Source organism: Danio rerio, chromosome 20, assembly GCF_052040795.2.
Source record: "Danio rerio strain M-AB ecotype USA chromosome 20, GRCz13ab, whole genome shotgun sequence".
NCBI lineage: Eukaryota > Metazoa > Chordata > Actinopteri > Cypriniformes > Danionidae > Danio > Danio rerio.
Genome location: NC_141040.1, coordinates 14459207 through 14481244, shown reverse-complemented (window position 1 = coordinate 14481244; position 22038 = coordinate 14459207). Strand labels below are relative to the sequence as shown.

Sequence of the window (22038 nt, the reverse complement as noted above, 5' to 3'; positions counted from 1 at the left end):
CCAGGAATTCAAGGCGGTGAAAGAGCAGTCGGATGCGATGGGCAATGTCATCTATCGGCGTGGCCGTAAGCCCGCTCCGCCCGCCGAGCCATCCACCTCCGCTGTTCCTCGCCGAGGGCGCCCGCCAACGAGTGCTGCCCCGCCCCCGCCTGCGCCTCCGGCCAAGCGGGCGCGGCGTTCACCTCGAAAGCAGGCAGCCCCTCCTGCCCAGGGCGCCGTTAAGTCCGGTAAACGGACCGCGAAGCGTCCCTGAGACAGGCCATCCGGAGAAGAGGAAACTTGCTCTTTCCCCGCTGGAGGGCGGGGCCCCGATAACAACGGTACTTTTCAGTGCCACCAAAACATCAGTAAAAGAGCACTTTTTCCCTTCCCCGGATGTGACTGCACGAGTTCTGCCAGTCCGGGACGCGCTGCCTTCCGGCTCGCAGACTCTACGTGCTTCGCCAGTGGCTCACGAGCGCTGGGGGGACGGTCTCCCTTCCCTCAGCCCTCCAGCCCCCTCTCCGGAGTCAGGGTGCGGAGCCAGAGCGAATCGCTCTCCTCCAGCTTTTCCGCGGGACCCTCGTGCTTCCCGGATCAGCACACCCACTCCGCGCTGCCCCACCGCTGGTACGTCAGCGATTGTAGCGATGACTCCATTAGCGAGGGCTCTGCCTGCCTGGTTAGCGCGGGCCAGCCCCTCGCGGTGGCTCATACGCACAATCAGACTCGGTTACGCGATTCAGTTCGCGAAACGGCCCCCCAAGTTTACGGGCGTGTATTTCTCCAGGGTCAACCCCCTGTCCGCCCCTGTCTTGCGAGAGGAGATTGCTGCCCTCCTGGCGAAGGGTGCAATCGAGCCGGTTCCTCCAGCCGAGATGGAGAGTGGGTTTTACAGCCCATACTTCATCGTACCCAAAAAGAGCGGTGGGTCACGGCCAATCCTCGATCTGCGCATTTTGAACCGCTGTCTGCACAAGCTGCCGTTCAGAATGCTCACGCAGAGGCGCATTCTCCAATGCGTTCGTCCTCGGGATTGGTTTGCAGCCATAGACCTGAAGGACGCGTATTTCCATGTCTCCATTCTTCCACGCCACCGCCAATTTCTGCGGTTTGCGTTCGAGGGTCGAGCGTGGCAGTACAAGGTCCTCCCCTTCGGGCTCTCTCTGTCTCCGCGGGTCTTCACCAATCTCGCGGAGGGTGCCCTAGCGCCCCTTCGGCTCGCGGGCATTCGCATACTCAGTTATCTCGACGACTGGCTGATTTTAGCCCACTCGCGGGAGCAATTGATTATGCACAGGGACGAGGTGCTTCGGCATCTCCGCCTACTGGGGCTTCAGGTCAACCGAGAAAAGAGCAAACTCGCCCCCGTGCAGAGGATTTCTTTTCTCGGGATGGAGCTGGACTCGATCACCATGGTAGCGCACCTCTCCGAGGAACGCGCTCGCCTGTTGCTGAACTGTCTGAGCGAGCTCGACAGCAAACTAGTGGTCCCACTGAAGTTCTTTCAGAGGCTCCTGGGGCATATGGCATCCGCAGCCGCCGTCACGCCGCTCGGGTTGCTCCATATGAGACCACTTCAGCACTGGCTTCACGATCGGGTCCCCAGACGCGCATGGCACGCGGGCACACACCGGGTCTCGGTTACTGCGCTGTGTCGCCGCGCCCTCAGCCCTTGGAACGACCCCTCGTTCCAACAGGCCGGTGTGCCTCTAGGACAGGCGTCCAGCCATGTTGTTGTTTCAACAGACGCTTCCAACACGGGTTGGGGGGCCGTGTGTTGCGGGCATGCGGCTGCGGGCCTCTGGAAGGGTGCCCAGCTGCATTGGCATATCAATCGCCTAGAGCTGTTGGCAGTGTTCCTCGCTCTCCACCGCTTTTTACCGGTGCTGGAGCGGCAACACGTGCTGGTCAGGACGGACAGTACGGCGGCGGCGGCGTATATCAACCGCATGGGGGGTATGCGCTCTCGCCGCATGTCTCAGCTCGCCCGCCGTCTGCTCCTCTGGAGTCACCCGCGGCTGAAATCGATGCGCGCCATTCACGTCCCAGGCACGCTCAATCGTGCAGCCGATGCGCTCTCACGACAGCTGTTACGCCCTGGAGAATGGAGACTCCACCCCGAGTCTGTTCAGCTGATATGGGCGCGATTCGGGGAGGCCCAGATCGATCTGTTTGCTTCCCCCGAGAACGCTCACTGCCAGTTGTTTTTTTCCCTGACCGAGGGCTCTCTCGGCACAGATGCACTGGCCCACAGCTGGCCTCGGGGCATGTGCAAGTATGCGTTTCCCCCAGTGAGCCTGCTCGCGCAGTTTCTGTGCAAGGTCAGGGAGGACGAGGAACAGGTTCTGCTAGTTGCGCCCCTTTGGCCCAACCGGACCTGGATATCAGAGCTCTCACTCCTCGCGACGGCCCTCCCCTGGCGGATCCCTTTGAGAGAGGACCTACTCTCTCAGGGACAGGGCACCATCTGGCACCCTCGCCCCGATCTTTGGAACCTCCACGTGTGGTCCCTAGACGCGAGGAAGACTTAGGTAACCTACCGACTGCGGTGGTTAATACCATCACTCAGGCTAGAGCCCCCTCCACGAGGCGCGCCTACGCCCTGAAGTGGAGTCTATTCACTGAATGGTGCGTCTCTCGCAGAGAAGACCCCCGAAATTGCCAGATTAGTGTTGTGCTCTCTTTCCTTCAAGAGAAGTTGGACAGCAGGCTGTCGCCCTCCACTCTCAAGGTTTACGTGGCCGCCATCTCCGCTTATCATAGCGCGGTAGCTGGCGGCACCGTGGGAAAGCATAACCTGGTCATCCAGTTCCTTAGGGGTGCTAGGCGAATTAATCCATCTCGCCCCCCTCTCATGCCCTCTTGGGATCTCGCCCTCGTTCTTACGAGTCTGCGATCCGATCCCTTTGAGCCACTCGAATCAGTATCTCTAAGATTTCTGTCCCTGAAGACAGCTCTGCTGGTTGCGTTGGCCTCCATCAAGAGGGTCGGGGACCTGGAGGCATTTTCGGTCAGTGACTCGTGCCTGGAATTCGGGCCGGATTACTCTCACGTTATCCTGAGACCCCGCCCCGGTTATGTGCCCAAGGTTCCTACCACCCCCTTTAGAGATCAGGTAGTGAACCTGCAAGCGCTGCCCCCGGAGGAGGCAGACCCAGCCCTTTCTTTACTTTGTCCAGTTCGCGCTCTGCGCATTTATGTGGACCGTACTCAGAATTTTAGATCATCTGAGCAGCTCTTTGTCTGTTATGGCGGTCGGCAGCAGGGAAGTGCCGTATCGAAACAAAGATTATCCCACTGGATTGTGGATGCCATTTCACTCGCTTATTCGAGTCGAGGTCAGCCGTGTCCCCCGGGAGTACGTGCACACTCCACTCGGAGCGTTGCATCCTCTTGGGCGCGTGCACGCGGCGCCTCTCTAACAGACATCTGTAGAGCTGCGGGCTGGGCGACACCCAACACATTTGCAAGGTTTTACAATCTGCGAGTGGAGCCGGTTTCCTCAAGGGTATTAGGTAACCCTTTGGTGATTGAGGAGACAACTCGGTAGGGTGTTGAAACACGCTTGCTGCGCCATTCTCCCTAACACGGAGGTACGTGCGCCTTTTTTATCTGTCAGTAAAGTTCCCCGTTAGGTGAGCCCTGCAGATTCCTCCGTGGCCCCCAGCACTGACTCAGCGGAGGAGTCACTTGCTGGCCCACTACGTTGTAGGTCTGCCCGCTGGTCAGCCCGCGTTTTGGGTATAGGTGCCTGCTATGCGTGATCCCCACTAGGCGATCCCATATGCTTATTCCGCCACGGTTAAGTCCCCCCCCTGGGCGGACCCGTGTCTTCCCTCTCCGCTAACCACTCTTTGCTATGCGTACTCCCCCTTTTTAGGGCTAGTCCATAGGTAAATTCTGCCATCTATCCCCCCCTTGGGTAACGGATGGCCTCCGCAGCGTCCTCCCTATCGGGATTGCACGCTACCCAACGTACTGTCGTATTTCCTAGAATTATCTAGATGCTCACGACTTCCCAAAAAATATATCTAAATCCGTAAAACTTCTGTTGAAGTAGGATAAATTAGGGCCAGGGACACGTTGGAGGACCGCGCCCCCCATGATGTGGGTGCGTCACGCTTGCTTGACTATCTCCTCATCGGGGGTGTTGGTAAGGTGCAGTCATTATGGCGCTTTCCATATTCTCCCATTCATGGCACTGAAGTTCCCCAACCGAAGGGGAACGTTCGAGGTTACAGAAGTAACCCTTCGTTCCCCGAGGAGGGGAACGGAAGTGCCATATTCCGTCGCCATAATGACTGTCCCTTAGCTGTTTGAAAGTCTCTTCAGCTTAAAAGGATGGCGTCTGCTGGCTTCAGGTGTGCTTATATGCTGAGATAATTGCAGATGTCGCACACCTGCGCAAGCTTACGCTGCCAATTAATTTCATTCATTGGCCCGTTCAATACTCTCCAGATAAGCGGCTTCTGATCCGAATCCTCCCATTCATGGCACTTCCGTTCCCCTCCTCGGGGAACGAAGGGTTACTTCTGTAACCTCGAACGTTTCTATTGTTGGCATTTTGAAACGGCATTGTTTTCTGATTGTTTGACTGTGAAAAGGTAATTCTGGAATGTTAATGTATTTGCAGATTGATTGTTCAATATCTTGCCATGTGTTTTCTGATGAGTTAGGTTTAATCCATTTGTGTATATTTTGGAGCTGATTTGCCAGAAAATAGTTGTAAAAATGTGGTGCTTCTAATCCTCCTTGTGATTTTGGTTTCTGTAGGGTTGTCAATTGAATTCTTGGGGTCTTGTTCTTCCAGTAAAATTTTGTGATAATTGAATCTAGAGATTTGAACCAGGTATGAGTGGGCTGTGTTGGACTAATTTATTTTCTATCCTTGAGAAATCTAAAATTCCATAACCACTAAAACTGTATGTATTTTTAGCTGTGTTGCTAAGTTGCTGTATCACACAAATTCTCGCTGACTCCAGCTGTGCCCCTGCTGCTGTTTACTCTTCCAAACCAAGAAATATCCCTCATTGTGCCATATCATTTCCAGCTCTGCATTTAACACCATCGCTCTCTAGCTCGAGGATTAATGCTGTGCAGAATCTGGACTTAATTCTGGCTTAGGCTAACACTGGTTAGAAAATTATCTGCCCTCATGAACTTCCCTTGCAGCTCACAAACACATGCATGACTGTTCAACTTCACAGATATTACACAGAATTATAACAGATCCCACTTTATTAGCCACTTTATTAGGTACACCTTACTAGTACCAGGTTGGACCCCCTTTTGTCTTCAGAACTGCCTTAATCTTTCATAACATAGATTTAACAAGGCGAGATTTTGGTCCATATTGACATGATCGCATCACTCATTTGCTGCAGATTTGTCGGCTGCACATTCATCATGTGAATCTCCCGTTTCACCAAATCCCAAAAGTGCTATATTGGATTGAGATCTGGGGACTGTGGAGGTAATTTGAGTAAAGTGAACTCATTGTCATGTTCAAGAAACCAGTTTGAGATAAGTCACTCTTTACGACATGGCGCATTATCCTGCTGGAAGTACTGTGGTCATAAAGGCATAAACATGGACAGCAACAATACTTAGGTAGGCAGTGAAGTTGACATGATGCTCAATTGGTACTAATGAACCCAAAGTGTGCCAAGAAAATATCCCCCACACTATTACACCACCATCAGCCTCAACCTTTGATACAAGGCAGGATGGATCCAAGCTTTTATGTTGTTGACGCCAAATTCTGACCCTACCATCCAAATGTCGCAGACACACATCAGACCAAGCAACATTTTTCCAATCTTCTATTGTCCAATTTTGGTGAGCCTGTGCGAAATGTATTCTCAGTTTCCTGTTCTTAGCTGACAAGAGTGGCAGCCAGTGTGGTCTCCTGCTGCTCTAGCCCATCTGCCTCAAGGTTGGACATGTTGTGTGTTTAGAGATGCTCTTCTGCATACCTCGGTTGTAACAGGTGACTATCTGAGTTACTGCTGCCTTTCTATCAGCTGGAACCACTCAGGCCATTAAGTTGCTGCCATGTGATTGGCATTTGATTGGGTGAAAAATGTAAAAATGTTAGCTTGTGTTTTCGCAATAATAATACAAATTAGCCTTTAGCACCCACAGTATCTTCCCTCTGTAGTTAGAGATTGTTTCCGAACAGGACACTCACAATGTTTCCTAAATTAAGGTGAAAGCCAGTGAAAGAGAGACAAAGCTTAAACCGTGAGTTGCCTTTTACCCCACACAGAGAACATCGCTTGAAGAGAAGGAGAGCAGAATAGTCTTTAAAATTGACTCAATATTCATTCCTTCAACTTATTCCACTGTGGCAACCCCTAATAAATAAGGGACTAAGCAACCAACTATTCCAGCATATGTCTTATACAGCAGATGCCCTTCCAGCTGCAACCTAGTATAGGGAAACACCCATACACATTCACAAACGCACTCATGCACTACAGACAATTTAGCTTACCCAATTTACATGTATTTGGACTGTGGGGGAAACTGAAGCACCCGGAGGAAACCCACATGAACACACTTGAACATATGGACTCCACACAGAAAAGCCAACTGACCCAGCAGGGACTTGAACCGGTGACCTTCTTGCTGTAAGGTGACAGTGCTAACCACTGAGCCACAGTGCCACCCTCTTAAAACTTCCCCAAAACTTTTCCAGGCCTGGAAAATGCCTTGTCAAAATTCCATGACTTTTTCAGGTTTTCCAAGACACTATGAACCTTGGCTACAATCAGGGCTTGACATTTACACCATCAAATCCACCAAAACCAGGTACTATACATTCCAGCTATAGCAGGTAGGAGCATACTTTTTCAATTGTAGTTTTTTTTTTCTTTCAAATGTAGTCATGTCAAATAAAAACTAATTACAATAAGAAACTACAACTTCCATGAGCAATCTGTGAGTCTTTTTTGTGAATGCTGTTGCGAAACTTGACTCCTATTTTATTGTATTTTTTAAATAACTGTAAATAGATAATAAAAATAGTTGCCATAATAATTTTTTACTTCCAAAGTGTAGCTCTAAAATAAATAAATAATAATAATAATAATAATAATACATTTTATTTAAAGGCGCTTTTCTAGCAACTCAAGGACACCGTACAATCAACAAGAGCAATAAAACAACAAGAGAAATAATAAAATATACACAACAATAGTGCAGATAAAATGAAGTATTAAAAGCCATCTTAAATAAGTGGGTTTTGAGTTTTGATTTGAATAGTGTGAGGGAGTCAATGTTTCTGATGGCAGGTGGTAATGAGTGTGCTGGTGTCTCTAATAAACGGTGCGTGCCTGTACTGTATGTGTGTGTGTGTGTGTGTGTGTGTGTGTGTGTCTGTTGTATTGGTGTGTGTGTGTGTGTGTGTGTGTGTGTGTGTGTGTGTGTTGTACTGGATGAAAGTGAGCAGTACCACTTCAGTAAGTGTCGGGTCCTTTTCTAAGAACTGAACCACACAGTAGGCCAGCTGAAACACAAGAAAAACAACAGTCAGTGTCAATAGTGCAGGCTAAATCACTGTGCAAACATGACTAGACATATGCCAATATTTAATAATTCAGTAAATCTTGACAATGAACATGCATAATATTGACTGAGTGTTTATCAATAAATAAAAATAATTATATTCTGTGACTTTACCAGTTTTGTTTTAATGCTGCAGTATTGATTTAGTATTGGTATTAAAATATTTTATTTAGCTATTATATTGAAGTTTCTAATTTTGGTATCATGACAACACTTGTGGCCAATAAAACTGCAGTTTTTTCCTCATGATGTTAACGTGTACTCTGTTTTCTCCTTTCTGATTGGCCGATACAGCTGGCTTGGACAATATTGACAAGGTGTTTATTAATAAATAAAAATAGTTCTATTCAGTAACTTTTCCTGTTTTGTTTTTAATGCTGTATTATCAATTTAGCATTGGTATTGTGATATTTCTATTAGGTATCGTATCAAAGTATTGGATTTTGGTTTTGTGACAACACTAGCCTCCATTAAAACTACAGTTTTTGCCTTATGATGTTAGCATGTAAACTAATTTATCCTTTCTGATTGGCCAACACAGCTGGGTTACACAATATTGACAAGGTGTTTATTAAGAAATGAAAAGTAGTTTTATTCTGAGACTTTTTCTGTTTTGTTTTTAATGCTGTCTTATCAATTTAGTATTGGTATAGTGATATTTAATTTACGTATCGTTACAAAGTATAAAAAGTTTGGTATCGCTACAACACTAGTAGCAACTTAAATGGGAGTTTTCATCTCACGAAGTTGCCGTTTTCTCCTTTCTGATTGGCTAACACAGCTTAGTTCACACCAAACCCAGAAGACACATTTGAGTTGAACGCCATTTGCACCGCGAGACAGTAATCCACCTCTGTTTTGAATGACTTGTATGCAATTTACTCAGCATTTAGTGAGAACCCAGCAAAACCCTTTATAGCCACCTTTTGGTTTGGTCCACCCTTAACATGAATCACAGTTCAGTTTTGCATTTTCACGTGGACAGAGATTTTCTTTTAAACACAGACAGGGATTTGTGTGGATAGGGATGTGGACATGGCCTAACACACTAGTACACTTTTTCTTACCACAGAAGGAATGCTGTAGATTGCGTTTAGCAGGTTTTAAGACAGGTTTTTATCATTTTGAGGCTTTAAAAATGTGCTGGAGGCTTTGTGCAGAAACAGTTGCTATACCTGTGCATGGAACAGTGCTAGTGGTTTGGCAGTGTGCAGAGGAATGAGGATTTTCATGAGGAACTGCTTGTGTTCGGCCTTCAGCGGCAGAGCGAAGCCATTGATGATACTGAGAGAGTAAAGACAGAGACACATCATTAGCTGGACTTTAGCTAAACCACCAGCATGCAGTCTGGTTGTATGCTATATTCAAATGCACTAATTCCACCACTTTATTCATTTAGATGACCTAGATTAATAGACAAAAGACAAAGGGGAGATTTGCATATTTTCTTTAAAGTGATTTATTCCCCCTTCACTTGTCACAAACCTTCTTTAATTTATTTTTTACTGTTAAACAAAAGTGAAAAATGTTAGAAACTGGTACTGGTACTATCTTGTACGTTGTATCCGGAAAGTATTCATAGCGCTTCACGTTTTCCACATTTATTTATTGTTAAATAATGTATTTATTTTCTCAAAATTCTACATACAATACCCCATAATGGCAAAGTGAAAAAATATATTTTTTTAAATTGTTGCAAATTTATTAAAAATTAACAACCTAAAAAATCGCATGTACATAAGTATTCACAGCCTTTGCCGTGAAGCTCTAAATTGAGCTAAGGTACATTTTGTTTCCACTGATTATTCTTAAGATGTTCTGATCAGCTTGATTGGAGTTAAATTAAATTAAGTTGATTGAACATGATTAGAAAAGGCATAAACCCGTCAAATTAAGGTCCTAGGGTTGACAGTGCTTTTCAAAGCACAAAGCAAGCATGAAGACAAATGAATTGTCAGTAGACCTCCGAGACAAAAGGCTGGAAGAGGTTACAGAAAAATTTCTGCTGCTCTGTGAGTTCTAATGAGCACAGTAGCCTTCATCATATAAGTATATAGGTCATTATTTCAAAGGGTTATGATGTTTTTCTAAAGGCATTGTATATATTGGGGTTGGATAGGTTTGTGGCATGAGATGAATGCCAAATCTAAGTAAAAGAAATTGGCAATCGTGACATATATGAAACAATGTGTGTTTATAACAAAGTTGCTTATATTGTGAAAAAAAAAATCTCAAATCTGTAATGGATATGAAAAGCATTTCAAAACTAATTTCTCTGCAGAAGCTGAAAAAGACAGCTTTACAATGTAACGTTTGAAAACAAAAAAAAAATGCTTTTGCGTTTTTACTGTTGTCGTTTAAAAAATAAAGTTAAATAAATAGTCATAAAAGTGAATTACATTTCGTCAATGAATATGGATATAATTTTACTACACAATTAAAAAAAAAGAAACTTCACAAAAAAGTTTAAAGATCACATCAAATAAAAATAAGCATTAACTATAATATATATCCAGTTATTCATTTGTAAACTCACCTGCCCAGAATCTCGAGGAGTTCAGCAACTCCATTAAAGTGCTCAGTTTCATAGATGAATCTGGGAATATTAACAAAACATTTATGAACAATTTATAATTTAGCTTACATATAAATTTAAAGGAGCTTTATTTCTTCTTTTTTTAATGTATGCACAATACAAAAGTACTATTTCTATAAGAAACTAGTTAGAAAAAAATAAAGATTAAATAAAATGTACACTTACCGACCACTTTATTAGGTACACCTGTCCAACTGCTCATTAACGCAACCATCTCTGAGGTTAACAGAGAATGATTCAAACTACTAAGGTAATAGTAAGGTGTACCTAATCAAGTGCTAGGTGAATGTATATTTCACCATAAATGATAATAGTTTTGTTTTTGCAGTAAAATTTACTGAATTTGGGGCTTAAATAAAAAAATTTTTAGCAAATAACTTAAAACATTAAAAAAACAGTTAACTTTTTAGCTAAATCTTTTATACATGAATTAAAAAACTATTACAATATTACAAAATATATTTATTTTATGATTGAATTAATTCTTGTGATGCAAAGCAAAATTTTCGGCATCATCACTACACATGATTCTTCTAAAATCACTCTAAAAACTGATTTGCTACTCAAGACTTTTGCTTAAAACTATTAATAAACTAAACATAAAAAACAAAAAACTTTAAATTTGTTGAAAAGTGTTTACATATATTGGTGTGTAAGAAAATTATGGGCCGTACCTTAGAAAAATGTTGTTGATCTGTTTCCGAATAAAGGCACGCAAACCCAGAAACTTCCCATAGATGCGATGCAGAATTGTTTTTAAAAACTCTCTCTCACGAGGATCTTCACTGTCAAAGAGCTCTAAAAGCTGCAATAGAAAATGCAGAATTACTTTTTCATCATAAAATCATTTATTAGACATTTCCACTAATCTCTAAGAATGCAAACACATTTATGCATTGTTTCTGTGTACAGTATCAAATTTGGGAGTGTGAGCTTTGCACAACAACATTTGTAAAACAGTATATTTAAGTGTTTTGGTTCGTAACAAATGACACAATTCATTAAGGGAGGCGAATTGGCGATCAATGAATGTAACTGTACATGAACTAAAATTACTGAAAAAGTTAAGATCGTCAACAAACACATGCTGAATATAAGTGTTTATTGCACGTTTATGCACCGTGTTATATCACTCAGCTCTTAGTGTTATTTTTCTTGAGTGAAATAATTCCAGTAAACTTTATTAAACATAATCTGCTTCTGCGAGGTTGATAATAATCCCTGCCTAAGTTTTCACATATGTTAAAGCTTCAAAATGCAATCTCTGTCATTCCATTTTGTCGAGTATAATTCAGATGCCCTAGTTCTTTTTGATTCTGCGATCAATGAGTAAAATCAATCAAAAGTCACAATTTTCCGACATCCTGCAAATAGGGCTGCTCGATTTTGGGAAAAATGATAATCACGATTATTTTGGTCATAATTGTAATCACGATTATTCAAAATGATTATTAGTCAAAATTATTAGCGCTCCTGAGAATTTTTTTTATAATTATTTAATAATTATTTAATAAATATTTCCCAAAGTTTAACAGAGCAAGGAATTTTAACAGTATTTCCTCTAATATTTTATCTTCTGGAGAAATGCTTATTTATTTTATTTTGGCGAAAATAAAAGCAGGTTTAAATATTTTGAAACCCATTTTAAGGTCAATATTATTAGCCCCCTTAAGCAATATATTTTTTGATTGTCTGCAGTAGAAATGTTCGAGGTTACAGAAGTAACCCTTCGTTCCCCGAGGAGGGGAACGAAAGTGCTATAAGTGGATTTGATTTGAACATCCACGAATGGGAGGATTCGGTTCAGAAGCCGCTTGTCTAAAAGAGTATTAAACGGGCCAATGAATGAAAGCATTGGCAGCGTAAGCTTGCACAGGTGTGCTTCATTGCCAATTATCCCAGCATGTAAGCACACCTAGAGCGAGCAAACGACATTCTTTTAAGCTGAAGAGACTTTCAAACAGCTAAGGGACAGTCATAATGGCGACGGAGTATAGCACTTCCGTTCCCCTCCTCGGGGAACGAAGGGTTACTTCTGTAACCTCGAACGTTCCCCTTAGGTTGGGGAACTTCAGTGCTATAAGTGGATTTGATTTGAAAATCCACGAATGGGAGAACTATGGAAAGCGCCATAATGACTGCACCTTACCAACGCCCCCGATGAGGGGATAGTCAAGCAAGCGTGACGCACCCACATCATGAGAGGCACGGTCCTCCAACGTGTCCCTGGCCCTTATTTATCCTACTTCAACAGAAGTCTTAGGGATTTAGATATACTTTTTTGGGAAGTCGTGAGCATCTAGATAATTCTAGAAAAATACGACAGTACGTTGGGAAGTGTACAATACCGATTGGGAGGACGCTGCGGAGACCATCCGTTACCCAAGGGGGGATAGATGGCAGAATTTACATATGGACTAGCCCTAAAATGAATGGCGCAGCAAGCATGTTTCAACACCCTACCCAATTGTTTCCTCAATCACCAAGGGTTACCTAATACCCTTGAGGAAACCGGCTCCACTCGCAGATTGTAAAACCTTGCAAATGTGTTGGGTGTCACCCAGCCAGCAGCTCTACAGATGTCTGTTAAGCAGGGGCCCATGCACGCGCTCGAGAGGATGCGAAGCTCCGAGTGGTGTGCGCACGCACTCTCGGAGGACGCGGCTCACCTCGGCTCTGATAAGCGAGACAATGGCATCCACAATCCAGTGGGAAGCTTATTTCGGTACGGCACTTCCCTGCTGCCGACCGCCATAACAGACGAAGAGCTGCTCAGATGATCTAAACTCTGAGTGCGGTCCAGATAATACGCAAGACCCGAAATGGTCAATAAAGAAAGGACTGGGTCTGCCTCCTCCAAGGGCAGCGCTTGCAGGCTTACTACCTCGTATTAAAACGGAGTGGTAGGAACCTTGGGCACATATCGCGGCCGGGGTCTCAGGACGTGAGAGAAAGCCAGCCCAATTACAGGCACGAGTCACTGACCGAAAAATGCCTCCGGGTCCTCGACCCTCTAATCGATATCAACGCGACCAGCAGAGCTGTCTTCAGGGACAGAAAGATACTGAGTCAAGGATCGAAGGAATCTCACGCGCCTTGTGTAGCGAGGGCGAGATCCTAAAAGGGCATGAGAGGGGGCGGGGTGGATTAATTCGCCTAGCGCCCCTGAGGAACCGGATGATGAGTTTATGCGTTCCCACGGTGCTGCCAGCCACCGCGTCATGAGAGCGGAGATGGCAGCCACGTAACCTTGAGTGTGGAGGGCGACAGCCTGCTCTCCAGCCTCTCTCGGCGTAAAGAAAGCACAATGCTGATCTGGCAAATTACGGGGGTCTTCTCTGCGAGAGACACACCATTTAGTGAATAGACTCCACTTCAGGGCATGTGCGCGCTCGGGGAGGGGGCTCTAGCCCGAGTGACGGTATTAGCCACCGCAATCGGAGGTTACCTAAGTCTTCCTCGCGTCTAAGGACCTCAAAAAATCGGCGAGGGTGCCAGATGGTGCCCTGTCCCTGAGAGAGTAGGTGCTCTCTCGAAGGGAACTGCCAGGGGAGGGCTATCGCGAGGAAGAGCTCTGACATCCAGGTCCGGTTGAGCCAGAGGGGCGCAACCAGCAACCTATTCCTCGTCCTCCCTGACCTTGCACAGTAACTGCGCATTAATCGCGTATTTGCGCATGCCCCGAGGCCAGCTGTAAACCAGTGCATCCGTGCCGAGAGCACTCGGTCAGGGAAAGAACAACTGGCAATGAGCGATCTCAGGGGAAGCAACAGATCAATCTGGGCTTCCCCGAATCGCTCCCATAATAGCTGAACAGACTCGGTGTGGAGTCTCCATTCTCCAGGATGTAAGGCTGTCGTGAGAGCGCATCTGCTGCACGGTTGAGCTTGCCTGAATATGAATGGCGTGCAGCGATTTCAGCCACGAATGACTCCAGAGGAGCAGACGGCGGGCGAGCTGAGACATGCGGCGAGAGCGCATACCCCCATACGCTGATCTACGCCGCCGCCGCTGTACTGTCCGTCCTGACCAGCACGTGTTGCCGCTTCAGCACCGGAAAAAAACGGTGGAGAGCAAGGAACACTGCCAACAGCTCCAGGCGATATGCCAATGCAACTGGGTACCTTTCCACAGGTCCGCAGCCGCATGCCCGCAACGCACAGCCCCCCAGCCCGTGTTGGAAGCGTCTGTTGAAACGACAACAAGACTGGACGCCTGTCCTAGAGACACCCAGGCCTGTAGGAACGAGGGATTGCTCCAAGGGCTGAGGGCGCGGCGACACAGCGCAGTAACAGAGACTCAGTGTGCGCGTGCGTGCCATGCGCGTCTGGGGACTCGATCGTGAAGCCAGTGCTGAAGTGGTCTCATATAGAGTAATCTGAGCGGCGTGAAGCGGCTGCGGATGCCAAATGCCCCAGGAGCCTCTGAAATAGTTTCAGTGGTACCACTATTTTACTGTCGAGCTCTCTCAGACAGTGCAGCATCAGCTGAGCACGCTCTCTGGAAAGGCGCGCTGCCATGGTGACCGAGTCCAGCTCCAGCCCGAGAGAAGAGATCCTCTGCACGGGGGCGAGTTTGCTTTTTTCTCGGTTGACCTGAAACCCCAACAGGTGGAAGTGCCGGAGCACTTTGTCTCTGTGCATAATCAATTGCTCCGAGAGAGGACAAAAATCAGCCAGTCGTCAAGAAAATTGAGTATGCAGAGTATCTATCTCGGCTGGAGGGAACGGCTCGATTGCATCCTTTGCCAGGAGGACAGCAATCTCCTCTCGCAAGACAGGGGCGGACAGGGGGCTGACCCTGGTGAATACACACCCGTGACTTGGGGGGCCGTTTCGCGAACTGAATCGCATAGCCGAGTCTGATTGTGCGTATGAGCCACCGCGAAGAGCTGGCCCACGCTAACCAGGCAGGCAGAGCTCTCACTAATGGACTCATCGCTACAATCGCTGACGTACCAGCAGTGGGGCAGCACGGAGTGGGTGTGCTGATCCGGGAAGCGCGCGGGTCCCACGGAAAAGTTGGAGGTGAGATATTTGCTCTCACTCCGCACCTGAGCTCCGGAGGGGAGGCTCGAGGGGTGGGAGAAAGGAGACTGTCCTCCCAGCGCTCGTGAGCCACTGGCGAAACTCACCGAATCTGCAAGCTAGAAAGCATAGCGTCCCAGACTGGCAGATTTCGGGCTGTCACATCCGGGGAAGTGGAAAAGTGCTTTTTCATGATGTTTTCATGGCAGTAAATAGTGCCGTTGGAAATGGGGCCCCGCCCTCCAGCGGGGAAAGAGCAAGTTCCCTCTTCTCCAGATGGCCTGTCCCAGGGACACTTCGCAGTCCGTTGCCGGACTTAGTGGCGTTCTGGGCAGGGGGGGCTGCCTGCTTCCGAGGTGCCAGACGCGCTCGCTTTGCCAGAGGCGTGTGCGGGGGCGGAGCATCTCTCGTAGGCGGGCGCCTTCGGCAAGGAGCAGGTATGAATGACACGGCGGGCGGAGCGGGCTACGGACCGCCGATAAGACATCACCCATCAACTGCTCTCTCACCGCCTTGAATTCCTGGGTGAATTCACAGACGGTGTCGCCGAACATGGCTTGGGATATGGGGAAGTCAAGAAAGCGGACTTTGTCGACTTCGCGCATATCAGCCAGGAGTGGCGTACCTGGATCACTAATGTGGACATCGTCCTCCCCAACGCACAAGCAGCGGACTCAGTAGTCCGAAGAGCTAAGTCGGCGGCGGTGCGAAGCTCGTAAGCCTGGGTTGGACCCACCCTCGTGCAGCTCGGCCAGCGCCTGCGCTTGGTAGCGCTGGTAGGTAGCTATCGCATGCAAAGTGGAAGCAGCCTGGCCCGCAGCTATGTAAGCTCTAGCTCCGAGGGAGGCAGATAACTTACAGGCTTTGGATGGGAGACGAGGCGGACCCCGCCAAGAAGAGGCGCCGCGCGGATTGACTGCCATCGCGCACTCAACCTGAGGAATCGCCACATACCCCCTGGCTGTTCCACCGTCAAGAGTGGTGAGGGTGGAGGGACACGCAGCATGAGCAGAGAAAAGTGCTCTTCAAGACCGCGTGAGCCTACTGTGCACCTCCGTGAAAAAGGGAACGCCCCTCTAGTCGGTCCGGCCACGGGGATAAACCATCTCCAACCCGGGAAAGCACGGCTAACATGTCCGTTTCAGGATCCATAGTGACAGCGCTCACCTGCCCGGAGGGGGCGAGCGGGTCTGGATCATCATCGAACAATGAAAGCCCACCCTCCGATGCCGCGGTGGACATCTGGTCTCCGGTGTCATCGGGCGTAAGGGCTACCCTCTGTTAGACGGATCGCTTACCCCGCCCGAAGCTTGGATGGAGCGCTTAGAGGAGCGGGAGGTTCGCGGGCCCGTGGGCGACGGATTATCTCTCGCTGAAACCCTCAGATCTGCCCGAGTGCCCGCTGCAGAGCAGGGGACAACTGGGGTGGTTCGCCCTTTTGCAAAGGCTAGCTGCGATCTTTACTGCGCAATAGTCATAGCATCGCAATGATGACATGAACTGTTCGCGAGCAGCGCATTAACATGCTGGACCCCCTAGGCATGTAACGCAGTGCCTTTGCCCATCATCCGAGGACAGGAAACCACCGCATCCAGAAACGCACAGTCGGAGCGCCGTCCTGAAAAGGACGTGCTGCACGACTGTGTTGCTCTTTCTGTGAAGTTTGCAACTTTATACGCACTACTCTGGAGGACCGGACCCAAAGAACGCCAGGCAAGGGAGAAACCCAGCTCTACCGTCTGCCGCTGCGTGTACACACTCTGGACCGGAAGAATGCTCTCGTTTGCTCAGAATCGCTGGTCACAGCAGGAGGAACCCTCATCAACTCGATCAGAAAGTCTCTGAAGCGAAAAGGATGGCGTTTGCTTGCTCCAGGTGTGCTTATATGCTGGGATAATTGGCAATGAAGCACACCTGTGCAAGCTTACGCTAACAATTCTTTCATTCATTGGCCCGTTCAATACTCTTTCAGACAAGCGGCTTCTGAACCGAATCCTCCCATTCATGGATTTTCAAATCAAATCCACTTATAGCACTGAAGTTCCCCAACCGAAGGGGAACTACTGTTATGCAATGACTTGTCCAATTATCCTAATTAAGCCTTCGAATCGCACTTTGAATTTGAATGCTTGCATTTTGAAAAATATGTAGTAAATATTATGTGCTGTCATCATAGCAAAGATAAAAGAAATCAGTTATTAGAAATGAGTGATTAAAACTGTTATGTTCAGAAATAAGTAAAAAAAAAAAATCTTCTTTCCATTAAACAGAAATTGGGGAGGAAAAGGGTTGCTAATACTGAGGAGCGCTAATAATTTTGACTTCAACTGCATATATAGTTATTTTCCACCCTGCAAAGGAAAGAGAAATAAATACAATAGAATAAAAATATGAAACAAACTGTGCTTTAAGCATCTTTATTATAAGAAATACACTTTAGCAACAAAAGTCCTTTAGTCAGGAGCTGTGAGGGATTTTCTCCTTTTGTTGTTTGAATACTGATAAAAACAGGCGGCAGTAGGAATTGCACGCTGTTACTTTAATGATTTCTCTTTTTTGTGTCTTTTGCTTCTCAACTTGTTTGTTTATTACACAAATGAGGATTAATATGAATATTCACTTAACACTGTGTTTTGACACCTGTTTGACCATTAAAGTGTCAAGTTAAGATGACTTTAGATGTGTGTGCTCATCGCACACACAGAAGCATGCAGTCTTTCACGCTTTTAAGAGCAACAAATGTGTACAACTGGAAAGGGGGCGGTATATAATGCAATAGTTGTTTATCTTGATTGGTTTTTCATAATCGTGAGAAGCCAAAATCAAAATCAGATTTTCGATTAATTGCACAGTCGTACCTGCAAAGTTCTTAATTTGAAGGCAAAATAATCTAAAAAAAAAAAGTAAATAATCTCATACAACATCCAATGCCAAACCATATAATCAAATTATATTCATTTTATTTTATTAATTGTCTTACGTAACTTATAGACATTGCATAGGAAGCACACGTGATGTATTAGAGTGTCTCTTGAAAAATGATGTCTTACCGGAGTTCTCACAATCATTACATTACATGGGAGGGGGGGGGGGGGGGGTGTTGTGCAGCCTGTGCACTATGGAGATGCGGATAAAGCGAAAGTGATTTACATGCGAAGTCAATGCATTGGATTAGACATCCTGTGGAGCGAATTGGGTGCTTTGTGCATCTGACGCACTTCTGAGTGCAAAAGAAAGTGGGAAACAACTAACAAACCGAGCAATGGAACAAACAGGAATAAGGCTAGGGGAAGTCCAAACGCATGTTCTGACTGTGAGGTACATGATGTTAGATGCTCCGGGGAGTGCAATCTGAGAGAAAGTAAAATTGTGAATAAAAATAAGAGTTATAAAACCTTCCTTTGGTTCAATCCCTAACTTATTAGATCTTTTCTTGACAAGAGACCAAATAAAGAAGCTTTATATTTATTATTTGTGTCCTTGTCGTTGTGTCAGATTGCACACTTAACATAATAGGCTACCTAATATATCGCCAAATTGTATGCAAATTTAAGGAAATTACCACCACAAAAATCAGTCATTTTTATAGCAAAAAATAATAATAGTAATAATTCACACAAAAAAAGGTTAAAAAAATAGGTTATTCTGATGGCTTAACAATATCTCACTCACTCCTTCTAGTTAAAATAAACTTCTCCACTACTTCACTTGAAAAGATTTAACAAGGCATCAAGCAAATTTATAATTATTATTTTTTTCTTTTTTTTTTTTTTTGAAAAATGAAGTATTATTATTTTGCATGTGTTTATTTGCATAAGTATATTATGGTGTGTGCATGTGAGCTCGTTAATATTCACGACCCATCCAAATATGGTCAATTTGTGGCATTTCATTTTAGGGGTAATTTTTGTGGTTATAAATGATCGAATAAAACCATTTCTGGAGAATTTTGAACTTACCAAAGCCACATAACTACTTTGTGGATATCAGAGAATAATTTACCTTATATAATCTAAGCACTCCTTTAAAGTTTACAATAGGAAAAGAGTATGTCAAAATATATGCAGTGGTATGCGGTTTGTTTGCGTTTGCAGTGATGGGCTGTTTCATGAGATGCTTTGATTTGTTATGTCACGTTTGCCTGTCTGAACTGGAATGTTATGTAATGCTACCTTTAGCCCCGAGACAATGAATCCCTGCCACAACTGATGTATTTGAAAACAGCCTTTATGCAACATGACATCATTAGTAAATGAGTCCAACCTCAATCACTTTCATGAGGCCATTAATGATAAGAACTCTAAAATCAAGATTTAAACAGAACTAAAAAGGACTCATCATTCACATTCAGGACTTATTTCAACAGCTGACCATAGCTTTTTTTTACCCTATAGTGTATGGCAGATAAGCAGCTCTGAAAGGGACAGTTCGCCCAAAATTGAGAATTTGCGGTTAATTTACTCACCCTTAAACTATAAAACAAATTGATTACTTTATTCTTGAGTAGAACATCAAAAAGGATTTTTAGCTGAAATTGTAATCTTTGATGATATATACGGTGGTTAATGAGTGTGTTTAAGGGGCGATCCCATTCAACAAATTCAAATTGCAACAATTGCAGACAACACTGGCTCGGAAACACACAAAAAGTGATAATGAAAATAAGATCTTACATAAGAGTGCAAATGGTACCCCCTTCAGTAATTAAAAAAATGATAACTTTCCATTGAAATGGTCTATGCTCTGATTTGCAGAGAAATAGTTATTGGTTCATGTTCAAATGTAGTCAAATTGTGCAAGGGCTGGTGATGCGATGACCCATATATATTAACAAACTGCATCACCTGACCTCCAGTCCAAGCGTGCACACTTGCCATTAACTTGTTATGTACATTTTTTTCATTTAAGTGACAGAACTATACTACCTGACAAAAGTCTTGCTGTCAATCCCAGTTCTAAGAGCAACAAATAACAACTTGACTTTTAGTTGGTCATTTGGAAAAGTGGCAGAAGGTAGATTTTCCCATGAATCATCTGTTGAACTGCATCCCAATCATCACAAATATTGCAGAAGACCTACTGCAACCTGCATGGAACCAAGATACTCACAGAAATCAGTCAAATTTAATAGAGGAAAAATCATGGTTTGTGGTTACATTCAGTATGGGGGCGTGTGAGAGATCTGCAGAGTGGATGGCGACATCAACAGCCTGAGGTATCAAGACATTTGTGCTGTCTTTTACATTACAAACCACAGGAGTGAGCAAATTCTTCAGCGGGATAGCGCTACTTCTCATACTTTAGCCTCTACATCAAAAATCAAAGAAGGTCAAGGTGCTCCAGGATTACTCAGCCCAGCCACCAGACATGAACATTATTGAGCATGTCTGGGGCAGGATGAAGGAAAAGGCATTGAAGATAAATCCAAAGAATCTTAATGAACTCTAGGAGTGCTGCAGGAACGCTTTCTTTGCCATTCCAGATGGCTTTATTAATAAGTTATTTGAGTGACTGCAGCAATGTTTGGATTCAGTCCTCCAAGCTCATGGAAGTCATACCTATATTAAATGTTTTTCCACTGGACCATGACTTTGTACTCTATACTGTTCATTATTTCTGTTAAGTGGCAAGACTTTTGTCTAAGCAAAACCTTACTGTCCTAATTAAACAGCTCAAAATCAAGACGTAATCATATTTGGTTTTGGTAAACTAAACGCTTTGCTAAACTAGACCAGAAGTGAAGTCATTATTTGTTGTTCCAAAAAAAAAAAAAAAAAAAGGGACAAGACTTTTGTCAGTTAAAGTACATCGAACTGCAGTTGGACTTGCACTGATAACTATTTGACTATGGATTGAAGCTAATGATATGTAAATAATGTAAAATTTCTTACACAGACCAATCATTTTGTTTCACAAAGCCTCAGCCTGCCATCAGGAGCCATGGCTATTGATTTTGACATGTTTGTATGTGATTATTTTTAATCTAAATAGCCCATCAAAATTCACTGTCATTTAAAGCATAACCAATGGCCACAAATTCAGCTAAAAACCTTCATTAATGTTCTACTTAAAAAATAATTAACAGGTATTCTTTGATGACTTATGGGGAAGTGAATTAACAAGAAATGTTTGGGTGAACTATCTTTTTAAACCTAGTGTTTTGCCGGGAAATATTCAATCTGGGGTGATTTTTCAGCCTTAATTTGGCCACAACTTTTTCTGTGTTTTAGCAAATAAAATGATTTTTGGTGACAAATCTTATTTTGATACATATTTTAGGAAAATTCCTTAAGAATGTAAAAAAAAAAAAAAAAAAAATCAACATACATTTTCTTTTCTGCTTAGTCCCTGTATTAATCTGGGGTTGCCACAGCGGAATGAACCGCCAACTTATCCAGCATATGTTTTACGCAGCGGATGCCCTTTCAGCAAAAAACCCATCTCTGGGAAACATCCATACACACCATTCACACTAATACACTACGGACAGTTTAGCCTACCTAATTCACCTGTACCGCATGTCTTTTTACTGTGGGGGAAACCGGAGCACCTGAAGGAAGTCCATTCGAAAGCCAGGAGAACATACAAACTCCATACAGAAATGCCAGCTGAGCCAGCTGAGGCTCGAACCAGCGACCTTCTTGCTGTGAGGCGACAGCACTACCTACTGCACCACCGCGTTGCCCATCAACAATACTTTTTCGGCAAATTTACTACCATTTCTTTATTTACTACCAAATTTACTACCCTTTCCGTAATGCTGCAAACTGATGATCAGCAGTAAAAATTACATATTTTAGCTTTTCCCAACAGGGAAAACCACCAATCATGGGTTTGCAATCAAAAAATGTAATCATAATGGAA

At 44.9% G+C, this 22038-nt stretch overlaps 2 protein-coding genes across 2 annotated transcripts in view; one reads left to right on the top strand and one right to left on the bottom strand.

The window, feature by feature from the left end:
- Positions 1-22038, bottom strand: part of ppp2r5a (protein phosphatase 2, regulatory subunit B', alpha isoform) — a 135505-nt gene that overhangs the window by 32109 nt on the left and 81358 nt on the right. Inside the window, exons 5-8 of the mRNA XM_087298061.1 lie at positions 10822-10952; positions 10088-10147; positions 8727-8835; positions 7439-7492 (exon numbers count right to left, since the gene is read on the bottom strand). Coding sequence (XP_087154187.1) covers positions 7439-7492; positions 8727-8835; positions 10088-10147; positions 10822-10952 — 354 coding nt within the window. The remainder of the gene's footprint in view (positions 1-7438; positions 7493-8726; positions 8836-10087; positions 10148-10821; positions 10953-22038) is intronic.
- LOC137488715 (uncharacterized) overlaps positions 1-22038 on the top strand; it is a 731364-nt gene that overhangs the window by 656650 nt on the left and 52676 nt on the right. The window lies entirely within an intron of this gene.